This window comes from Lycorma delicatula, chromosome 3, assembly GCF_047948215.1.
Source record: "Lycorma delicatula isolate Av1 chromosome 3, ASM4794821v1, whole genome shotgun sequence".
In the NCBI taxonomy this organism is placed as follows: Eukaryota; Metazoa; Arthropoda; class Insecta; order Hemiptera; family Fulgoridae; genus Lycorma; species Lycorma delicatula.
In genome coordinates this window covers 50,924,731-50,944,919 of record NC_134457.1, presented here as the reverse complement: position 1 = coordinate 50,944,919, position 20,189 = coordinate 50,924,731, and the positions used below count along the sequence as shown (strand labels likewise).

The window sequence follows — 20,189 nt, the reverse complement described above, 5'->3', positions numbered from 1 at the left end:
CATGAAGCTTGACAAACAATTTCTACAATTATTTATAATAATTACATTTATTATTATAAATAATCTACATTTATTTATAATAAAACAAAAATAATAAATCTTGCTCTAAGCAGTCTATTAAAAAGTAAAAGATTATCTTTCTCTATTGTACCATCAATACTATTAAACCAAAATCATCACCGACTAGACTAACTTTCATCCTTTATTGTTCTTAACAGAATAATATTACTGTTTAGTTTTGCATTTTTTTATTGTATTTTATGAATACAGGTAGAAATTTTGTTGTCCTAAGTAAATGTTTGTTTTTTTACCATCCTTATTTTTATTTTTTTTATTTTACATTAATTTTACTAATTTCATTATGTTTGCTGATAATCATTGTTTAATAATTGAATAATCATCAAACTAGATTTTTCTTTTAAATTATTTATTAAGCATTTCTGTTTGCTGTTTTATTTCAATACCGTTTAAGATCGTTTATTCTTTAAATTAAGAACAGCTTATTTTATAAGGTAAGTTTTTAAATACATTTACTGTTATGAAAATAACAAATTATTAGAAATATTCCAAAAAATTTATATGTAAACTATTGACGATGTACGATTCAGGTGCTTTCTTATAATATTTTAGCAGTACTTCAGAGTTTAGAAGAGTTACAAAAATATTAACATATCGTTTAAATTTACTTAATTTTATCTTCTGTAAACTTTTGTTTGCCATACTAATATCATTGTGAATGACTGTAATCTAACTGCATGACTGCTGGATAAAATATTATCTTTTTAAGCATTAATTTCATTTGATAAATAATGATGTGTAAACAAAGTAGAAGTAAAAATTATATTTATTTAACTTTTTTTTTAAACAAAAGAAGAAGAGAGCTTTTGGATTTGATTCGTGTTGTGAAATTCAGTAAATGTTTCCTTAGTGAACATATTTGTCATCCAGTCATTATATTAGTGTAACATATTTTACATCCCTTTTAAGCAGGAATCCTTCTGCCTGGCCCATAATCATCACTAGATTTATTATCTTTTGATATTACTGCACTGTACTTTTCATGGCAATGTGGAATTACCTAATTGTTAAAACATTGGAACTTTAATCTTGATAAGATCAAGAAAATTATAAATTAAAATAGTGTACTGCGAGAGTAATTTTTAATATGTCTGCAGTATTAATTATTATATTGTTTGTAATACACTAAGTTTTATGGACTTAATAATAATAGCTTTGTTTATGTGAATTATTATATTTGTTGTTAAATTAATTTTATTCCTTCTTGTTAGATATTCTGTGAGGAGGAGCAAAACTAATTTCAAACAGCAAAAATATGTTATTGTTAAAAAAACAATTACTATATTCACTAACATAACATTAATAAAAAATAAATTACAAAAATGCATGATGTTGTCAGCATTGTTGTATTTAGATTTCCAGATATGTTTCGAGGTTTCTTTAAATAATGAAAACTGACTGATGATATATTATTATTTCTATAGAAGTGGTACCACAGAATTTATTCTGTGGCACTTAAGGTAACTGTGAACTAATCTCTTGCAATAACACTAATTCACTACTTTTATTGTCTCCTGATCCACAGTATGCAATCTGCTTGTACTGTTAGGACGTAGAAAAATAACTTTTTATGTATTTCGGTGTGTTAGGCAGTTATTCATAAGAAGAATATTTTTTTAATTCTTGCTTCAATACATTTCATCCATCTATTTGGCTCACAAAACATCTGTTCACCGGTCATCTGTGCATGGTATTGTGCAATGTAATCATTTGGAAGTGTGCAGTTATTTTTTAAATATCAAGTTTGACTTTTTTTACACCAGTAACTGATTTTTTTTTCCAATTCCTCTGTATTTGCACACCAGTCATTCCTTGCTTTGTTTTCTGTTACGGCACTTTTCATTCTTATAAATCTGCATTTTGTCTGGAATCAGTTTAAATAAATTAAAGAGCAATGTCTATATCATTAAAAACATCACCTAGAGAAACCCTTCAGAAATTTGTCCAAAGGCGTTCCTGCAGAGTACCTAACTGTACTCTGTTATTTATTCTTTTACTGAGTGTATTATTTTTCTACGCATTCGACATTTGACTAACCCAATTGCTGGCAATTAGTGTCTGCTAATTTTATAAATTATGTTGCTTATATTGTATACTGGTATCCATTTTACAGGAATGACGTTGTTATTGATTTCATAAAACCCATTTTGGTTATGTTTTTTATTTAACTGTATTTTATTAACCCTCATTTAGTACATTATATTATTAGCTAAAACAAGACAAAAATCCTCCAGTTTTTTTTTTTTTACATGATAGTAGGTAGTCTAAAAAGTAGTGATCCTTTTGTGCACGAGATAGTGTTAGCATCCCAAATCTCAGGGAATATGATTCACAGTGGGTCAGGCTGAATTTCGTTTGACAACTGGCCATTGAAGCTAGTAGATGTCCAAAAAGTGTTGGAATTCTTATACACAGACATAAGATCATGAAGCTGAGTGAACTTTCCTCAAAACTGTGTTACATTTTACAATCTTATTTTGTTAAAGGCGCAAATGCTGCATAGGCTTGTGAAGAAATTGTGCTGTTTATAGGCGAGATATGTTATCAAAAGCTACAGCCAAAAGATGGTTCAGTCACTTTCATTCTGGAAATTTCTATGTCCAAGATGCTCCTCGCAGTGGGAGACCAATCACAGAAAAAGTTATTTTCTGGCAACAGTTGAGGAAGACTATGCTATTGACCTAAACATCCATCACCAAATAGTGTTAAACCATTTGAAGAAAGTTGGCTACAAAAAGAAATTCAACATTTGGGTGCCACATGATCTGATTCAGAAAAATTACTCTATTGAATTTCTATCTGAAAATGTACTGAAATGTAATGAAGTTGAGCCATTTCTGAAGCAGTTGATCGTGAATGATGAAAAGTGGATAACCTAAGACAACAATGTGCGAAGAATATCGTGATTGAAGCGAGGAAAGCTCCATAGTCTGTGGAAGAGCTCACACTGATGCCCAGGAAAGTTATGCTGCGTGTTTGGTAGGCATCGTGTATCACAATATGCTGCCACCAGGTAGTAGATAGACCTCAGACCTGTACTGTCGACAGTTATTGCGATTGCACCTAGCGATTCAAAAGAAATGACCTGAACTGCCTAACAGAAAGCATGTTATATACCATGCTGACACAGACCGTGCCTGTGAAAACCACATGTCACAGTTTTTTGACTGGAAACCACAGAAGTTCTATAGTGTTGCCAGAAAAATGGCAGATCATAAGAAAAAAAAAGGTGTGAATATGTGGTTTCGTGATGTTATTTTCCAATAACAATAAATGTATTCTCAATTTTGTCCTCCAAAGGCTCAATACTTTTTACAAATCTAATATATTCTATATGTTCACTTCTCACATGCATAACATCAAATCAGTAAATGCACTACTCTTTCCTTTGTTCACCATTTCTGGTGAAAAAAGTGGCCAATAATTTATAAGATGATTAGCAGACATTATTTGTCTAGGTAGAGTGTTTGACTGATTTAATTTAGGCAAATTATGTATGTTTGAAATAACTACTTGCGTGAGATATTATATATATCTTAAAAGATTTACCAGAGACATTATATTATATTAAAACCTAGTAATTTGTCTTAGTATAATTATTTAATGTAATATTTAGTGTATTACTTTAATTGTATAAATCAATATATTATTTATTATAAGAATATTGTAGCGATTGTAATTTACTGTAGTAGGTTAAAAGATCCCTGATCTATACAATAAAAATGTCGAGTTAACTGAAGATTTCAATTTTATAAAATACATAGCAATCGAAGAGATTTCAATATATGAAACAATAAAATTAATCCTGTACAGCTGAAATCTGAATCAGTAATTTATAATCACTTAAAAATTTGTAATTCATATTTAAAAATATATATAAGTATGGTAACAAGCATTAATTTCATTTACCTACTGATATACTGTAACCACAAGAGTTGTTAATTTTTCTTTACTGACTAAGGTGTATCTTTACAGTTTTTAATATTTTTTTATTACTTCATAAAATATATATGTTCTGAGGAAACAGAGACCTCTACAAAACATTAAGAGAAAGTTATTAAAGTAAGAGTATTTAGTAATATTAATTGATTTAAAAAAATAATCTTATATAAACTTAAAAAAGCCCAAGATTAAAGCTGATTTAAAAACAGTTTTCATTTCTAGTTTCCCTGATAAAGAAGAGCATGAATTACAATTGTTACAGGTATATACTAGATTTTTTTTTTTAATAACAAAAATGATAGAAATTAAATATTGGTGTGCAAGCAGGTAGGTAGGTTGTATTCAAATTCAGTGTACTATTCTTAAAAAATTAATAACTTTATAATAAACCACTTAAAACATAATTAAAAATAAAATCATTCCCATAAAAATGGAAATCTGAATTAAAGCTCCTTTTATGCAAGAGCAGAGTAGTAATTTGATTTAAGAACAGTAGTTAAATAAATGTATTTTATCAAATAAATTACCGTCTGGTAATTCTGCAGCATCTGGAAAATTTCATTAAAATATAGTATCTTGGAAAAACACATATAAAGCAAGAATAACAACTAAGCAGATAAAATGACATTAAATTGGTTTCCATAGATCACCAAAAAAATGTTGTAGTTTTTCTATATGGAGGTAACTGTTGAGGTATTGATATTTTATTAATAGTTTTGTAAAATTAGTAAAAAAAGAAAAATAATCATGAAACTTTGTTGGAAAAAGTAGCTGTTGATTTGTTTATTTGCATAGGTTTTTTTTTTTTTTTTTTAACCTCCGGGTCCGCAGTTAAGTTATTTTCCACAGAGGATAAGATGGATGCTTTGTAGCGTGTGTGAAAAATGCCATGTCTGACCGGGATTCAAACCCAGGACCTCCGGCTGAAAGGCCGAGATGCTACCACTCGCGTCACGGAGGCCGGCTATTTGCATAGATTAATCTTCATTGTTATCACTTCAAAAGTAAATTAATAGAATTTGATTTACTTTGTACTGTTTTCAATGAGTATCATATCACAGACCAGTTATAATTTTTTTAAAGACAAATTTTAATAAGCGAAAATAATATTAATCATAATCAATTTTATGTAGCTTTGAGATTTAAGAATAATTCAATTTTAGGAAAAATGTAATTGTAATATGGTTTTTACTAGTTAGTATGAATGATTGATAGAAAAAAATGCCCGTAGATTAAAAAAAATTATAATTGCTATTCCAAAAGAAGCAGAAGTAAAGTGCAAGAGCTTATTGACCATCAGCCAGTGATTAAAAAATATTAAAATAGCTGATAAATAAATTGAATGTGAAAGTAAAATATATATATATATATATATAGATGCTTTGATATCAGAAAGTACACTGACACAAGTTGTATAGGCTGTTTTACCCTTACCTTAAAAGGAATGCTGAAGAAGAGTAAACCTAAGTAGTAGTAGAGTAGTATCTGCATGGAATCTTTGTTTCCTATGAAGTTATTAAATAATATAGATTAAAATAGAGTTCAAAATTTTAAAGAAAATTCAGATAAAATGTAAAGAAAAAATAGTAAAATTGACCAACATCATTATTCTTTTGGTATAAATAAAATATGAGTTTAAAGTGGACTAATAAATAAGTTAAAAATAACCTAATCCAGTTTTAAATATATAAATAAGGCAGAAAACAAGAACTTTAATGATGAGTTTGAGTTAAATATTAAGGAAAGGTTGTGTATCAGAAGTAATGGGTGTTTCAAACCCTAAGATTAAGAATGTAGAAGTCATACATACATAAATTTTATTTCTCCTACATATCAGTTGGCAACATGTTACTCAAGGTTAGCAGTTTGTAACAGTTTGAAATGTCTTTCTTATGCACTAGCGCTATACTAGTATAAATCGTCTCTATTGTGTTAACTATGTGATTTTCCAAGGACGAATGTGTATTTATTATTGATACTTATTGCATGTATAAATCTTCAAGAGAAATACAAGTTTCGGATAAAATTTCCCATTTCTTCAGTTCCTAAGAAGTCAACAATAATGTGTTCAATTAAATTTTGTGAGTCTGGAAGTGTACATAATCGTAAAAGGACTTGGTCGAGCACCATCACTGTTAAAAGTATAAGTTCTGGAGGATGTGAAGGAACATTTGACTTGTTCATCCAGGTAATTGTTCAGACGTTATCTTGACAGGCTGGTCTTTCACTGTCCACAGCTTTCAGGGCTAGTAAAAAGTTACATTTGCATGCTTATCGCATCGTTGTTGTTCAAGAACTGAAAGAAGTAGACAACAGAAAATGTTTACAGTATTGTCGTCGGTTTCGTTCTCTTATTGATACAATGGTATTGAAATTTTGGATCATGTTTATTTCAGCGAAAGAGTCGTGGTTTCACTCAGATGGCTACATTAACAGCCAAAACTGCTGAATATGGAGTGCTGAAAATTCTCACGCATTTTATCAACAACCATTACATGCATGTAAAATTGGTGTGATCTCCCGGCATTGTGTAATAGGGCCTTTATTTTTTGACACATATTTAGATGATGTGGTTTATCACAATTTAATCGAACGGTTGTTTTGCCATGTTAGATTTACATAAACGAGAATGTTGGTTCCAGTAGGATAATGCAACGTGTCATACTGCTTATGAAACAGATACGTTACTGGAATTTTTGGCCATCATTTGATATCAATAGGGTTGTGGCCTCCTAGATCCCCAGATCTTACACCAACTGACTTTTTCCTTTGGAGGTATTTAAATGTGAGTAGTTATTAAGAACAATCCTCATACACTTGACAAATTGAAGGTTAAAATTGAAAGTGAGATTTCAAACGTGAGCAAAAATTACAAAAAGTGGCTCCAAATGTTATGAAACATGTATAAACCTGCATCAGGATCACAGGAAATCATTTAAAACATCTATTGTAGAGTTATTAAAGGTAATTTGAATACTCTTGTATAAGTATTTTATTAACATTAATATTTTTGTAATAAATTCATGTCGCCAAACAAAGGGGTGCGACCATTTGGAAACACCCGTTAGAAGAGTTTGAGAAGTGAAATATTAGAGGTGAATGCAGTAATAGTCAAATAAAAAATATAGTTCCACAAGCAAAAAAGGTTTAATGAAAAAAATACTAATATACTGATCATTATTTTATTTTTTATTATAATCAAAAGCAGATTTGAAATTCTTAATAAAGTATTAGTACTGAGTATACTGCTTTATGGTAGCAAAGTAGTCCAAGGAAAAACCAGAAAAAATAAACAGAAGCTTTAGAAGAAATGTGGAACAGGAGATTGTTGAAAATTAATCAGTTATAAATTAAAAGTTTTAAAGATCTGCAATAGAGTTGACATTCTTGGGTAGCATAGCGTATTACACATCTAGTTTAGTTAATGTCTTAATGGAAGGTTGTGTATCATGTAAAATACCCATGGAAAATGTAAAAGGCCTAGAGAAAAAACTAATGTACGAAATATAATTTAGAATGTTGAATGAAAATAATATTGAAGATTAAATAAAATGTAAAAGTATGTAAAATTGTGTCACACCAATTAAATGAATGAGAAGAAAAATATTATTTACATTTCAGAATTGTATATACACACATATTTATCAAGAAAGATGGAATCAATATAAACAACTTATGAATCAGTGACTAAATATATTTTCTGTAACTAGTTAAACTATGTTATTTGAGGGTAACTAGATTAATCAAGAAGAAAGTAGTCTTAGTCTGTGAAGTTGTTTCACATATCAGTTTTCCCATATTTATGAAGTAAATGCAACATTAATTGCAATTTAGTTGTAAAATTTCATACTTTTTATTTCAGTGTTAAATAAATGATGTAATAAGTATATACTATCATAATGCAATAAGGTTTTATAATTTAGTCTCTGATCTATAGAAGAATCCATGTTTTATCTGGGCTGCATAAACTTTTCCCTAACACCGTAAAAACATTTCTTCACAAACCTATCGACTTTATTACCATTTATTACTCTTTTTTACTAATTGTCTCATGTTTACTTTTGTCATTGTATTTAACTCATTGGTAGCATACAATACAGTTTTATATAAATATGTTTGAGATTTTTTATGTACCTGATATAGTGCATCTGAATTTATAGATTTTGTAAATGTTAATGTGGAAATGTAATCTAATAATAAAATGAAATATATTAATATATGAAGTTCTAATAACATGTGTCAGTTAAATTTTGTTATACATTTTACAGATGTAAACTGAAAGTTGCGTTACTAATCAAGTCATTCTCTTAGTCTTTAAAGTTATAATTTTATACCCAGAAATTATTGGAATTATTTACAGTAAATAACTTTACATTTCTCAGATAGAATTCTAGCTGACTTTATGTTGAAAGTCAGCTTCAAACTCATATTGAAGTCTGTGTAAGTACTTTTTGATGAAATTTAATAAAATTAAAGATAATGAAAAGTTAAATATCAAACTAAAAGAACTCTACATATACAGAGAATAAATAATTAACATTTTATTTGAAGTGTATAGCAGCAAAACATAGACAGTACAGTTAGAAAAATGAGCTGATGATTTTGAAATGTTGTAGAATAATGTGGGTTGACAGAGTACTCATCTGAAACATTTTTAAGATGATTAGAGGAAAGAAAAACAGAATCTTAAGGATAAAGCTGGAGAGGGTCATCCCATATATAATAGTTGAGGAACTTTGGTTCTAGAAAGAAGGGTAGTAGGTAAAAATCAGTAAATGAAAATAGAAATTACAATACATGAAACAGATAGTTGAGGGTGTATAATGTAAAACTTTTAAGTAAAGAGGTCGGGACAGAATAGAAAGGGATAGAGGAGTGTATCATATTGGACAACTACAGTTGACAACAAAGTATGACATTTAAAGTTAAAAAATCAAATATTTATCAAATAGAAATTTGAGAGTATGTAGCCTGCTCATTAAATTGGTCAAAACATTTTAAAAATTATTTATAAAACGTACTGTGAAATTTTTATTATAGATTTAATCATTTGTGGGCTTAAAAGTAATTTGGATAAAGTTCAAACCATCTTCAGATGTAGATTTTAATTTTTCTTGTATTTATTCATTAAATTAGTACAAGTAGATTTACAATAAGCCTTAAATTAATATATTTATAGTAATAATAATTTAGGTTTGCTGGTAGATTTTATATTGTGCGACAATTGAACTACATAGATATGGAAGACTTTTTTACTCAATAAAGCAAATGTATTTAAAAGATCAGATAACAAATTATACAAAAAAACCTATTAACTAAAGAGTAAGTTTGATGTGATATTTTACTAGGTGTAGTGTTTTATTTCACAAATAGCAAAAAAATTGTGGTGGGAGTTAATAGATTTACAACTGTCATGACTAGCCGTAGTGTAATATTTTTTCTATATTTTCTTTTTTATTATGTTAGGATGAAATGTAAATTGTAGCACATGAAACACATCAACTCTGATCAGGATTTGAACCGTTAACCTTACAGATAAAAAGTTATTTAAAGGCAAATGCTTATTAATGCTGTATTACTTTGAAAATTATTTACATTTCTGTAATAAAGTTTTAAGTAAAATTATAAGCTGTATTCATAAAACATGATATTTTTATTATGCCTGAGAGAAGCATTTATTTACATTATTAACAAGATGTTAAGGTGAATGAAAATGTCATATCCTTAAAAGGAATTGAGGTTGAAATCAGGTGCTTCAGATGCTTAGCACTGTAGCAGCTATTATTAAATTATTGGCATGATTTGAATTATACTTTTCATTCAGCCTACAATTATTTTTAAACCTGAACTATCTTAAAAGTTCATTTTGTATAAAGTTGCAGTTGACCTAATTATTGTACTGTTTCTTTAAATGGATGCGACTTCAAAATAAATTCTAAAACTAGTTAAGCATTATGCCATCCAATTTTAGCTTATCTGTTGCATTTTTTGAATATTTTTTATTAAGGATATAATGTGAAGCACATTAGTTTAGGGAACTGAAACAATAAAATTTGGGTATTGGTATCATCATTCTATCCAAAAAATTATATGTTACTGTCAAAGTAACTAGTAATTAAATGATCTGAACTTTCTTGAATTTGTATTTTTTGTCTGTCATTTGAGTCGGCAAAAGTATTTTTCATGAAGTTAATAAATGATTCTCAATAGAATCATTAAATAAAAAGTAAAATTCTGTTTTAAACTTATTTACGATGAAATTACTCATGTTTATTGTTAGAATGCGTCATGTTTTATCTGTTTAAAAAGTACAGATTTTATGGCAAATATTTGTAAATAGTGCAGTTATAGAATATTTGACCTAGATATGGACTCCCAGTAAACATGTTGCTTTTAATTCTCTATTCTTTGTTATTCTACATTAAATAAATATTTATTTCAAAATTATGTTGGTTCACAGCAGATTGTAAGTTTTGCTCACCAGTTGGTGGAGTCCATTTTGAGGACAACCATTTCTGAGACTGTGTCCAAAAGCTTCATTAGTAAAACTAACAATGTTAATGTTGAAACAATTTTATTTAAATCCAATCTAAAGATACTGATTGATTGACTCGCCTTATATTCTGGAAGTCTCAAAATATTTAATGCAGCTTTGTAGATACAAAGCTGAGATAGCTGCCTTGTTTTTATAGTTGATATATTTGTGATTGTAACATCTCTGAATTTCAAGTTTTGTTACCTAAAACCCAAAAACACAATGATACCCAGGAACAGTTTCACGAAACTGATGGATTGGAAATATAACAAGATTGACTTACTGTTGATTTATGTATGACCCACATGAAAGGCAGATGCTTATTCTCTTAGAAATTCTGACATTCAGTTATTATACCAGTGGTAGGATTTGAACTGGGAGTCTTGCAGCATCAGTGAAAACTGAATATTAATACATTTTATATGTATATTGATGGTATCTCAGTATTAATGTATTTAAATAACTGGTTGGGATTTTAAAAAAAAAGCTTGGCATCAAATGAAAAAATTTTTCATATATAATTTTACGTGTAAATGTTACATCAAATCTCAATAATTTTTAATGGTTGAATGAACTTAACACACTAAATTCTGAGAATATTATATAGAAATCATCACTATGGCTATTTATATAGATGATATCACTATGATGTCTCTTTAATACAATCATCTAGGTTTTTGAGAGAATAAGCAACCAATCAAATAAAGTATTTATTATCACATATGAGGAAGGATTATCTACTACATGAGATAAACTGTTTTTTTGTTAATTACCACACTCATATAATAAAAGTATTTGATATGTGATTCTCACTAAGCACAGAGTAGAGTAAAAGAGCCATCATATTTGAAAAGTTCTATTAATTTGTTTGTGAGAAATGCAGCTTGAAAAACACTATTTTAGGTGATGAATATAATGTTTCCTTAACTAAAATGAATTAATCGATTAACCATATTTATATTTAAAAATATAAAGCTTAATGGGGTATTGAATAAAGGATTTGTGTAAAGGTTCCTTAATCCAGTTTTAGCCTTGTATGAATGATGAAAGGGAAAACCTGAGCTGTGTTGACATAGATTGTTATCAGTAATGAATTTCAAACTTTTGTCACAACAGGGTAGTGAAAGCACAAAAGTGCAGCGTTGCTATCTTGTCACTGCTCAGACAAAAGAGTTGGAAGAGTATGTTTTATTATACTGCTTTCTGCTCTACATTAATGCTGCATTTGTGTCAACTACTCTTATGTAACACACAATTATAAAATGTAAATCAATGAGCTGTATAATAAGGTTTGCTATAGTAAAATATTATTTATTCTCAAATTGAAATATTAACGATCAATCGTACTCTGGGTGCCTCTGCTACTTAATCTTTTGTTGTGGAGTGCTACCTGAAGAAATATACTAGTCTCATCAATGGTAATCAAGTTTGTAAAATACAATTCTGCCCTATTTATACTAATTCCATTTTTTTTTCTATTACATATTTAAAATTACAACTTTTCATGTAATATTTCTTTGTACAAATTAATAATTATCATTACAATGAGTAACTATTCATTCACACGATGGTGAAGAATGGAATATTTTAATACATATCACTAAATTTTTTCAATCGCTAATAAGATTTGTTTTCATTCTTGAATGTGTTGTGTTGTAATTTTCTTTATTTTTATTAATAGTAGATATTGATTTAATGTTTTTGTATTAGTATCTGAGGTAACTAAGTATATTTAGCTATATCGGATAAAGTGATTAATATTAAAAAAGCTATTAGATTGTTTCTTTTTAATTATGTTTACAAAGTTGTTGAGTTGGATGGTAGAATAAACTAAAAAAATCCTTATTCTTCCCGACTAAACAATGCATTGTGTCTTTTTTAGATATATGTGTTTATAATTACGTAATGTAATGTGTAATACTATCAAAAGATAAATATAGAAGTATAATCCTGATAAAAGTGTAGAAAAAATCTGACTGCTCTGAAGTGAATTTGTATTTACGTGAATGGTTTGATATCATAAGAAGTTTAAATTTTTAGTTTCCTAATTTCCAAAAAAAGAAAACACTAATTTTTAATGATAAAATATTGCTACTGAAATTCCAATTTAGTCTGTCATATTGAAAGCTGTTTTTACAAAATTAATTGAAAGAGGTGAGTTGGACACACATGAGTTGATGGGATGATAACCAATAATTAAGGATGGGATGTTGGCAGGAAATGAAATGTTATAAGAGAAGTAACGTAAGTGATTAGACAGGATATTAAAGAAATATTTGATTTAATGAAATTCTATGAATTTAGAAATGTTTAAAAATAAGGATGATGGATAGAGATGAAATTGAGGAAATTTTTAATTGTATCATTTATTTCTATCTGGGTTATCCATTAATGAAATAAGTAGATCGGTCAATTTTCTAAAAGAACATTATTTAAACTAATTAAATATAAATTAGTCTGCCTATAATTATGTAATCTGTAATTATACATGTTGTGCAGCTATTTGTAATAATTAAAGTAAAAATTCTCTTTAGGCTTATTTACAAGCATGTTGAACAATATCCATTCTAATGTAGAACATTTCTAATTTAATGCTTTGGAATTAGGCACAAACAGCAATTACTAAAATGAGTGCAAAAGTGACTGAATATGTTGATATAGTTTTAGGAATAATTTTGATTCAGTCTTTTGCTAAAAAAAAATATTAGTTTTATATATTTTTCATCATGGAGAAAAAAATACTTAATGTTAAATATTTTTCTTGGTATAGGAATGTAAGATAAGCCCCTTCAGAAAATCCACTCGAGCAATATCTGCCCAGGATTTATATCATGATATGGTGTTTGATATTGTACTGACCTTAGTTCAACATTTATTACCATCAGTACATGATTAATTACTATCTGGCAATCAGTTGAAAAAACTGGAAAGCATTGGCATTGGTTTTATATTCTTAAATCATATTCTTGGATTATCTAAGATGCTACTTCTGCATACATTTTGGTTGAAGAACCATTATAATGTAAGGAGTGGAGTATTATTTCCTACTAAATTGATAATGGAAACAAAATTATCATCAAACAATAAGGTTGAGATATTTTGGCAAAATTTTCAGAATTGTTTAAAAGTGTTTCTTTGTAGCAGTTCAGAATGTAAATTTGAAATTTTTGTGTTGCTTTTTAATACTGGGCTTTATTCTAATCTTTTGCTCTGATAACCTTGTCAATACTGTAGAGTTTTTATTTGATGGTGTCAGTATTAGTTATTAATTATAGTGACTTTGAACTAATAGTAATATACTCAATTAGATGTTAACAACAGGTGGAAAATAATAAAGCTTTCATATAAAAACAGTTTGCATTGCATGCATTTAATTCTGTTGCTAAAACAATAATTTATTTCTAAAAATTAATGATCTTAATGTAGACAATGACCATTTCTTGCCTACTTTGGCAGACAAGAAATGGTCATACTGTGCTTTTGTTGATATTTTTATTAAGTTAAATGTTTAAAAGGTTTTTTATTAATTTATTTAAAAATAAATTGAGTTTTTTTTTCAAAAGCAATATTATGTTAAGTTTCTAAAATAGCACTAATTTAGAGAAATCCCAAAATACTTATTTGCCCTAAAACATCTACAAATGGTTTCCCTAATTTCATTTAATGCCTTCAAAGTTGCTTGCTGTTCTGTTCTATAATACATTTTATGTGTTTTTTCTAAAAATGTTTGTTTTTCTTTTATTTTGATCTACTTTACATTTTGTTTTCCTTGATCTTCAGGGTAAACGCTGACTATTTCCCTTTTCTTATCTGTGTAGTAGCATGCATACCAATTTCTGATGTGTGTGTAATATATTAAATTATAAACCAGTCTAAATAAAATATTTATGTATTCCTCAGTTAATTAATGTATATTTGCATTTTATTAAAAATATTGTAGAAATTATCTTGATCCTTAATAAAACAATAAATAAAAATAATGCAATCAAAGAAAAGTTGCTGTGCGTCTCATATGTACCATTTTTAAGTTCAGTAGCGATTAAAAAAGATTAATTGGCAGCTTAACTAACTGTTTAGTGTATATTGCCAACTGCATGTGTCAACATAAAGAAAAACCTCAGGTAAAAAAATTAATAGAAAAAGATTTATTGTAACAAGTTGTAAACATCAGGATTTCCTTAATTAATCATTCAGGCGACCTTTTTGACTTTGGGAATCTGTTTTTACCCAACTGCTGATGATTTATTTTAAAAATATGTCACATTTCAAAACCTTTTCTTAGCTAACCAGTAACTTGAATGAGGATGAATGTGTTAGGTTTTATGTAGAAATTTTACACTTAAAAAACAGTATGGCCTTGTAGGTATGGTTTGTTTCAGCTGCATGTAAGGATCTTTTATATTTCTTATTGAAATTGATATCATTATTATTTAATATTTTTTGTTTATACCACAAAGAATTTAGTTATTTTATGTATTTTTGATTAAGAGTTGTTTGGGTATACAAAAATGAGGATAATTAACCAGTAAAAAAATTGCAATGTAGATTATGATAGTATATATATATATATATATATATATATATATATATATATATAGTGTTGAATAATATTAAAAAAAAAAAAAAAAAATTTAGTGACCAACTAAAGAACTATGCTAAACGGTTTTAGAAATTAATTAGAATACAAGAATACGCTCCAAAAATTACAAAAAAATTAATTTTAAATTTAAATTAATAGTGTGTGATATTGGAATTGCCTAGAACATAAAAAATTATTGTAACTTTTCTTTTTATTATCTAAAATCCCAGCAAAACATGCTTGTTTTCTAGTATTTTTTTAAATACTGATTACTTTTTTTATTATCGTTTATTTTTTTATATATTTTCTTTTATAAACCTTTTCTTTAGTATCTAAATCGACCACTGATGATCGATTCATAATGGAAATTGCCTTCTAAGTTTAGGTTTTAAGAAAACATTTTTAAAATGGTTTTTGGAACGTTATCTTGCTTTTCAATTAGTAAATACTGCAATTAAGTTAGCATTTAGGTAAATACTCTAGTAAATAGTCTTATAAATGAATGCAAACAAACATGGACGCCTACTCATATCTGCATACAATGAGATTAGTTTATTGCTTTACATATCTATTTATTTATATACAGCAAAAGATGGCTGACTATATATAAATAAATTTCCTTCTGACACTATTTAATAATTTATCTTACAAGCTACACAACTTCCTACAAGATTGGCTAAGAGCTGGAATAAAAATAATTGCTTTTTGATTAAATTTATTAAGTTTCTCAATGATTATTTGATCCTTAAGCTGAAGTGTGATTGTGTAGTAGAAAATATTACTGTGGTGATTTAGTTCTTCTTTTAAATACTACCAACAATATATTCTATCATTTCTGATTAGTAGTATTGTTTATCCATTTCTTATTCATTAAGTAATAATAAATAACAATTTTTTTTTATTGTTATGAGTAAATTTCCTGTTTGTTGTTTATTTTTTTGTATAGATTTATAATAGATTCAGTTGTTTGTAAAACTTAATTTATATTATACAGAAAAAGAAACTGAGTACAGATTGTGCAGAAATTATGTAATAACAATTTAATTTCAAATTGGGAGTTTTAGTCAGTTTAGTTATCTGACCTTCTGCTACTCTATTTTTTCAGACATAGTTAGTTTCTTCTTATTTACACTTACAAGAACTTTATTTAAAAACAAAATTCTGGTAAATAGTGATTAGTAATTGTAAACTAGTTCTAAAGTTTCCTATTCTATTGTGAAAGAAAATTAGATTATGGTTGGATGAAGAGCATAATTAAAAGTTTTTAGTCTTATAAATGAATGCAAACAAGCATGGACGCAACTCATATCTGCATACAATGAGATTAGTTGATTGCTTTACGTATCTATTTATTTATATACAGCCAAAGATGGCTGACTATATATAAATAAATTTCCTTCTGACACTTAACCAGAACAAATCATACATTATCATTAATTTAGAAGCATCATACATTATCATTAATTTATATATTCTATATATATATATATATGTGCTTATAAAGACTAAAATAAAGCAATCCACCATAGTACAGAATCTAATAATATTTCTTACCTTATTATTATTTCATCATTTTCACATCAATAGCACTTTCGAGGAATTTCCCTCATCATCAGTTGATCAAAAATTAAAAACTTTAAATAATATTAAAATTGTACACTAAGTCATAGACAGTACTGTACGTAGTGGCTGGCCACAACATATATAGTAAATTTTAACAGTTTTAAAATTAAAAAAAAAGTTTATTGACTGAACAGATATTTGTTCTAAAAATTTTAACTTATAATAAATGTAATGTAGAAAAAATAATAATTTAAAAAAACATTACTGAAGATGGACTTAGGCTGGAAAGCGCTTTGATGAAAAGAGAAAGTAAGGTGAGAGTGTTCTTTATTTCTGTAATTGTGGAGTGGCTCAATGAGTTTATATTTTTTAATTAACTAGAATTTACATACAGGGAAAATATGGACTACAAAAAATTAATTTAAATGTACATACATATAGGAATTCTTCAGAGTTGTATTTCATGAGCTATAATGCTGCTTTTATATTTAGTGGTTTATACATATTAATAAATTGTAATATATTTTGCTTTTTAAACATGCTTATGTGATTTGTACTAATTTCAGGAATTCTTAGAAGGATTGAGTCAAGCCACCCCAACATTAGATGATCACTCCATGTACAGCTGTTCTGGATCTTTACCTTCAGATCTGGAAGAGGATGAGGTAAGCTGAAATTTATTTATTCGTTTTTGAATTGTATTTATCAAATTATTATGCCTTAATTTTTGTTTTGTTGTTTTTTATTCAGCTTACCTTTATTGTTCATCTAAATTTAAAATCAAGTTGATCTCTAATAAGAATTATATCATTTCTGTTCAGACGAGTCACTCCTGATCTGCTACATATATTGTTATTTTTTAACTACTGCTCACAGAGACTTTATTAATTTAATGGCCCTGTCATTTAATGGTTTAGATAATTTAGTTACATAATTTCTTGTAGGGGGAAATACAAACCAAAAGGATCAGTTACTCCTCTATTTCTGAAATTCTGCCATCGGCCAATCTACCTTTTCCTCTGAATCCTGTGTTCTAAAAAACATAACTTCCTTATTATTAATCAGCAAGATAAAAAGAAGCTACTAAATAATTTTATTATCACTAATTTTGCTCTCCTTGACAGGCAATTTAATATATTGTTGTAATTATACACAAAAATATATTTATTAAATAATACGCTTGTTACCTGAAAAATATTATTTATGATTACCTACACACAATCTTATTTGTTATTTATTTAAATTTATTAAAATTATTATTTATCTCTTTGGGTAAATCTAGTTGTGTAAAAAATATATTTATGATTACATTATTCTTCTAATTACCTCTGTAACTCAAAATGCTACGCATATATTCACTTGTTCAGTGGTAAATAAACACTTTTTTTAATTATTGTTTTTCATGAAGTTTTGATGTTAACTTTTTAATTTAAAATTGATCTTTATTATATATTTTGTTTTCTGATTTATTGAGCGATACTTATTACTCAGTACTATTTATTGAGTTTTATAAACTTTTTTAAATACTTATTATTTTTTTTATATACTTTTTTAATTTCAAGTGTTATTACTTCTACATTTATTAGACGATAAATAATTAAATTTTAACTACTTAAATACTTAATATTTAATTTTTTTAAATGTTTATTTTTTCAAATGTGAAAAAACTATAGTTTTAACTTATGAAATCAATGGATTAATAGAAAAAAGGGTTACTTGTGTAGGAGTTTATGTAAGAAGACATCTTTGATTTGTGTGGTACAAAATAATTTTTCAGTGAATGGAGATTACCAAAAATATTATCAATAAAATATATCAGCAGATTGGTATGGTTTGGACATATAAATAGAGTGGAGAATGTGAAGTCATATATATTTTATGATGGACTTTAATTTAAAAAATCAAAAGACCTAGATTCAATCACAATACAAGGTTGAAGATTCATTTTCTAGTAGATATTTACAAATTGAAGGAAATCCTTTAAAAATTAACATTGGTTACTATTAGCAAAACCTCACTTTTTTTGACTTTTCAAACAATGGTATCTTAATTTACTTTCACATTTTGAGCTATTATCACCCTGAATGATTTGTCAAAAACTTTCTACCAGTTTCTTCTGATTCCAAAACATCTTCAACATATAACTGTCGTAAGATGAATTATTTCAAGGAAACTGTAAGGTAATTCTGAAAAGGTTTTTATCATGGATATAACAATAGTTTAATTTTTCAAATTTAATTGGTTTTCAAATGTATCATATTACTAGAATAAAACTCAATTGTTTTTGTATTGTGACCTAACCTTGTGTTTAATCTTACTGTCTTTGGGTGTATTTTCAATTTCTTTGTATTTTTTCTGCATGTCATGTGATCAATGTTATGGAGCGTCTGCAAAGTGTATACGTTACATTAAGTTTGTATTAATTTTTATTAAGAATTATCAGTTAACTATTAATGAACATGGTAATGAGCCCACAAAATGTGCAATCAAGTTGACCAAGTATCTTATAGCAGTAAGCCTATGTCAACAGGTATGACTACTAACTTGAAAATTCTACATATTAGATAAACAATGTAATATAATATAGAATCTATAAACATCCTATGACACTGCCTGCATGCGTCTAATTATAATATAGAGAACATAATTTTGATGCTGTACTGAACGATAATTATTACCCATCTATACTGTCACTTATAACTTTTGTTTAGGCATAATTTTGAATTGTTAATTTCTTTTACAGAAAACATAAAATTACCATTTTTATTAAAAAATCAGTTTTTCAGTACATCATATTTGTGACATTATGATCATCTTTTTTTATTTTCAAAGGCTGTATTAATTCATATTTTCAGAGAAATGTGGATTACTGATATTATCTTATTATTAATGGTAATTAGTTTGGGCAATATATATATGAAGTTGCATTCAAAATATGGGAAATCAGATTAAATAATTCTGTATATGAAAATAAATTTGCTTTTTGTTAGTTCATTAATGCAATTTTATTTTTTATGTGTCTGAATTAATTCTAACTGAATGTTATGATTATCTTGTATGTATATTGTTTGAAAAATTAAAGAAAATTTCCATTAGTATAAAAGAGTATTAATCATAAAAAATGACAGTCTTGTTATTAATTTAATAATTACCTGTGAATATTAATTTAAAAGTTTCTTATGATTTATTATTCTAATTAAACTGGATAATTCATTTAGTATTGATCTTACTTAAACCTGAACGTGTGAAAGTATTGTAAAAGTTGTGAACATTAATTAGATTTGTTTTTCATCTTTTAAGATGTATTGTTTAGTTTATCTCACTTTGTTTCTTTCTAATAACAATGTTTCTAAGATTACATTATTTCATATTGTTTTAAAAAGTTATTAATATTTTTTATTTTAATAATATGTTAATCCATTAATTTGGTATAGTAGTAAAATCGGTCATCACAGATTGGTTGTTTAACAGTTGATTTTCAAAGTTAAAGGT

General features: G+C 27.1%; 1 protein-coding gene across 1 annotated transcript in view; it reads left to right on the top strand.

Moving 5' to 3' along the window:
* The window catches only part of LOC142321587 (multiple PDZ domain protein-like), a 1,133,813-nt gene that overhangs the window by 402,242 nt on the left and 711,382 nt on the right, over positions 1 to 20,189 (top strand). Inside the window, exon 18 of the mRNA XM_075359801.1 lies at positions 17,264 to 17,362. Coding sequence (XP_075215916.1) covers positions 17,264 to 17,362 — 99 coding nt within the window. The remainder of the gene's footprint in view (positions 1 to 17,263; positions 17,363 to 20,189) is intronic.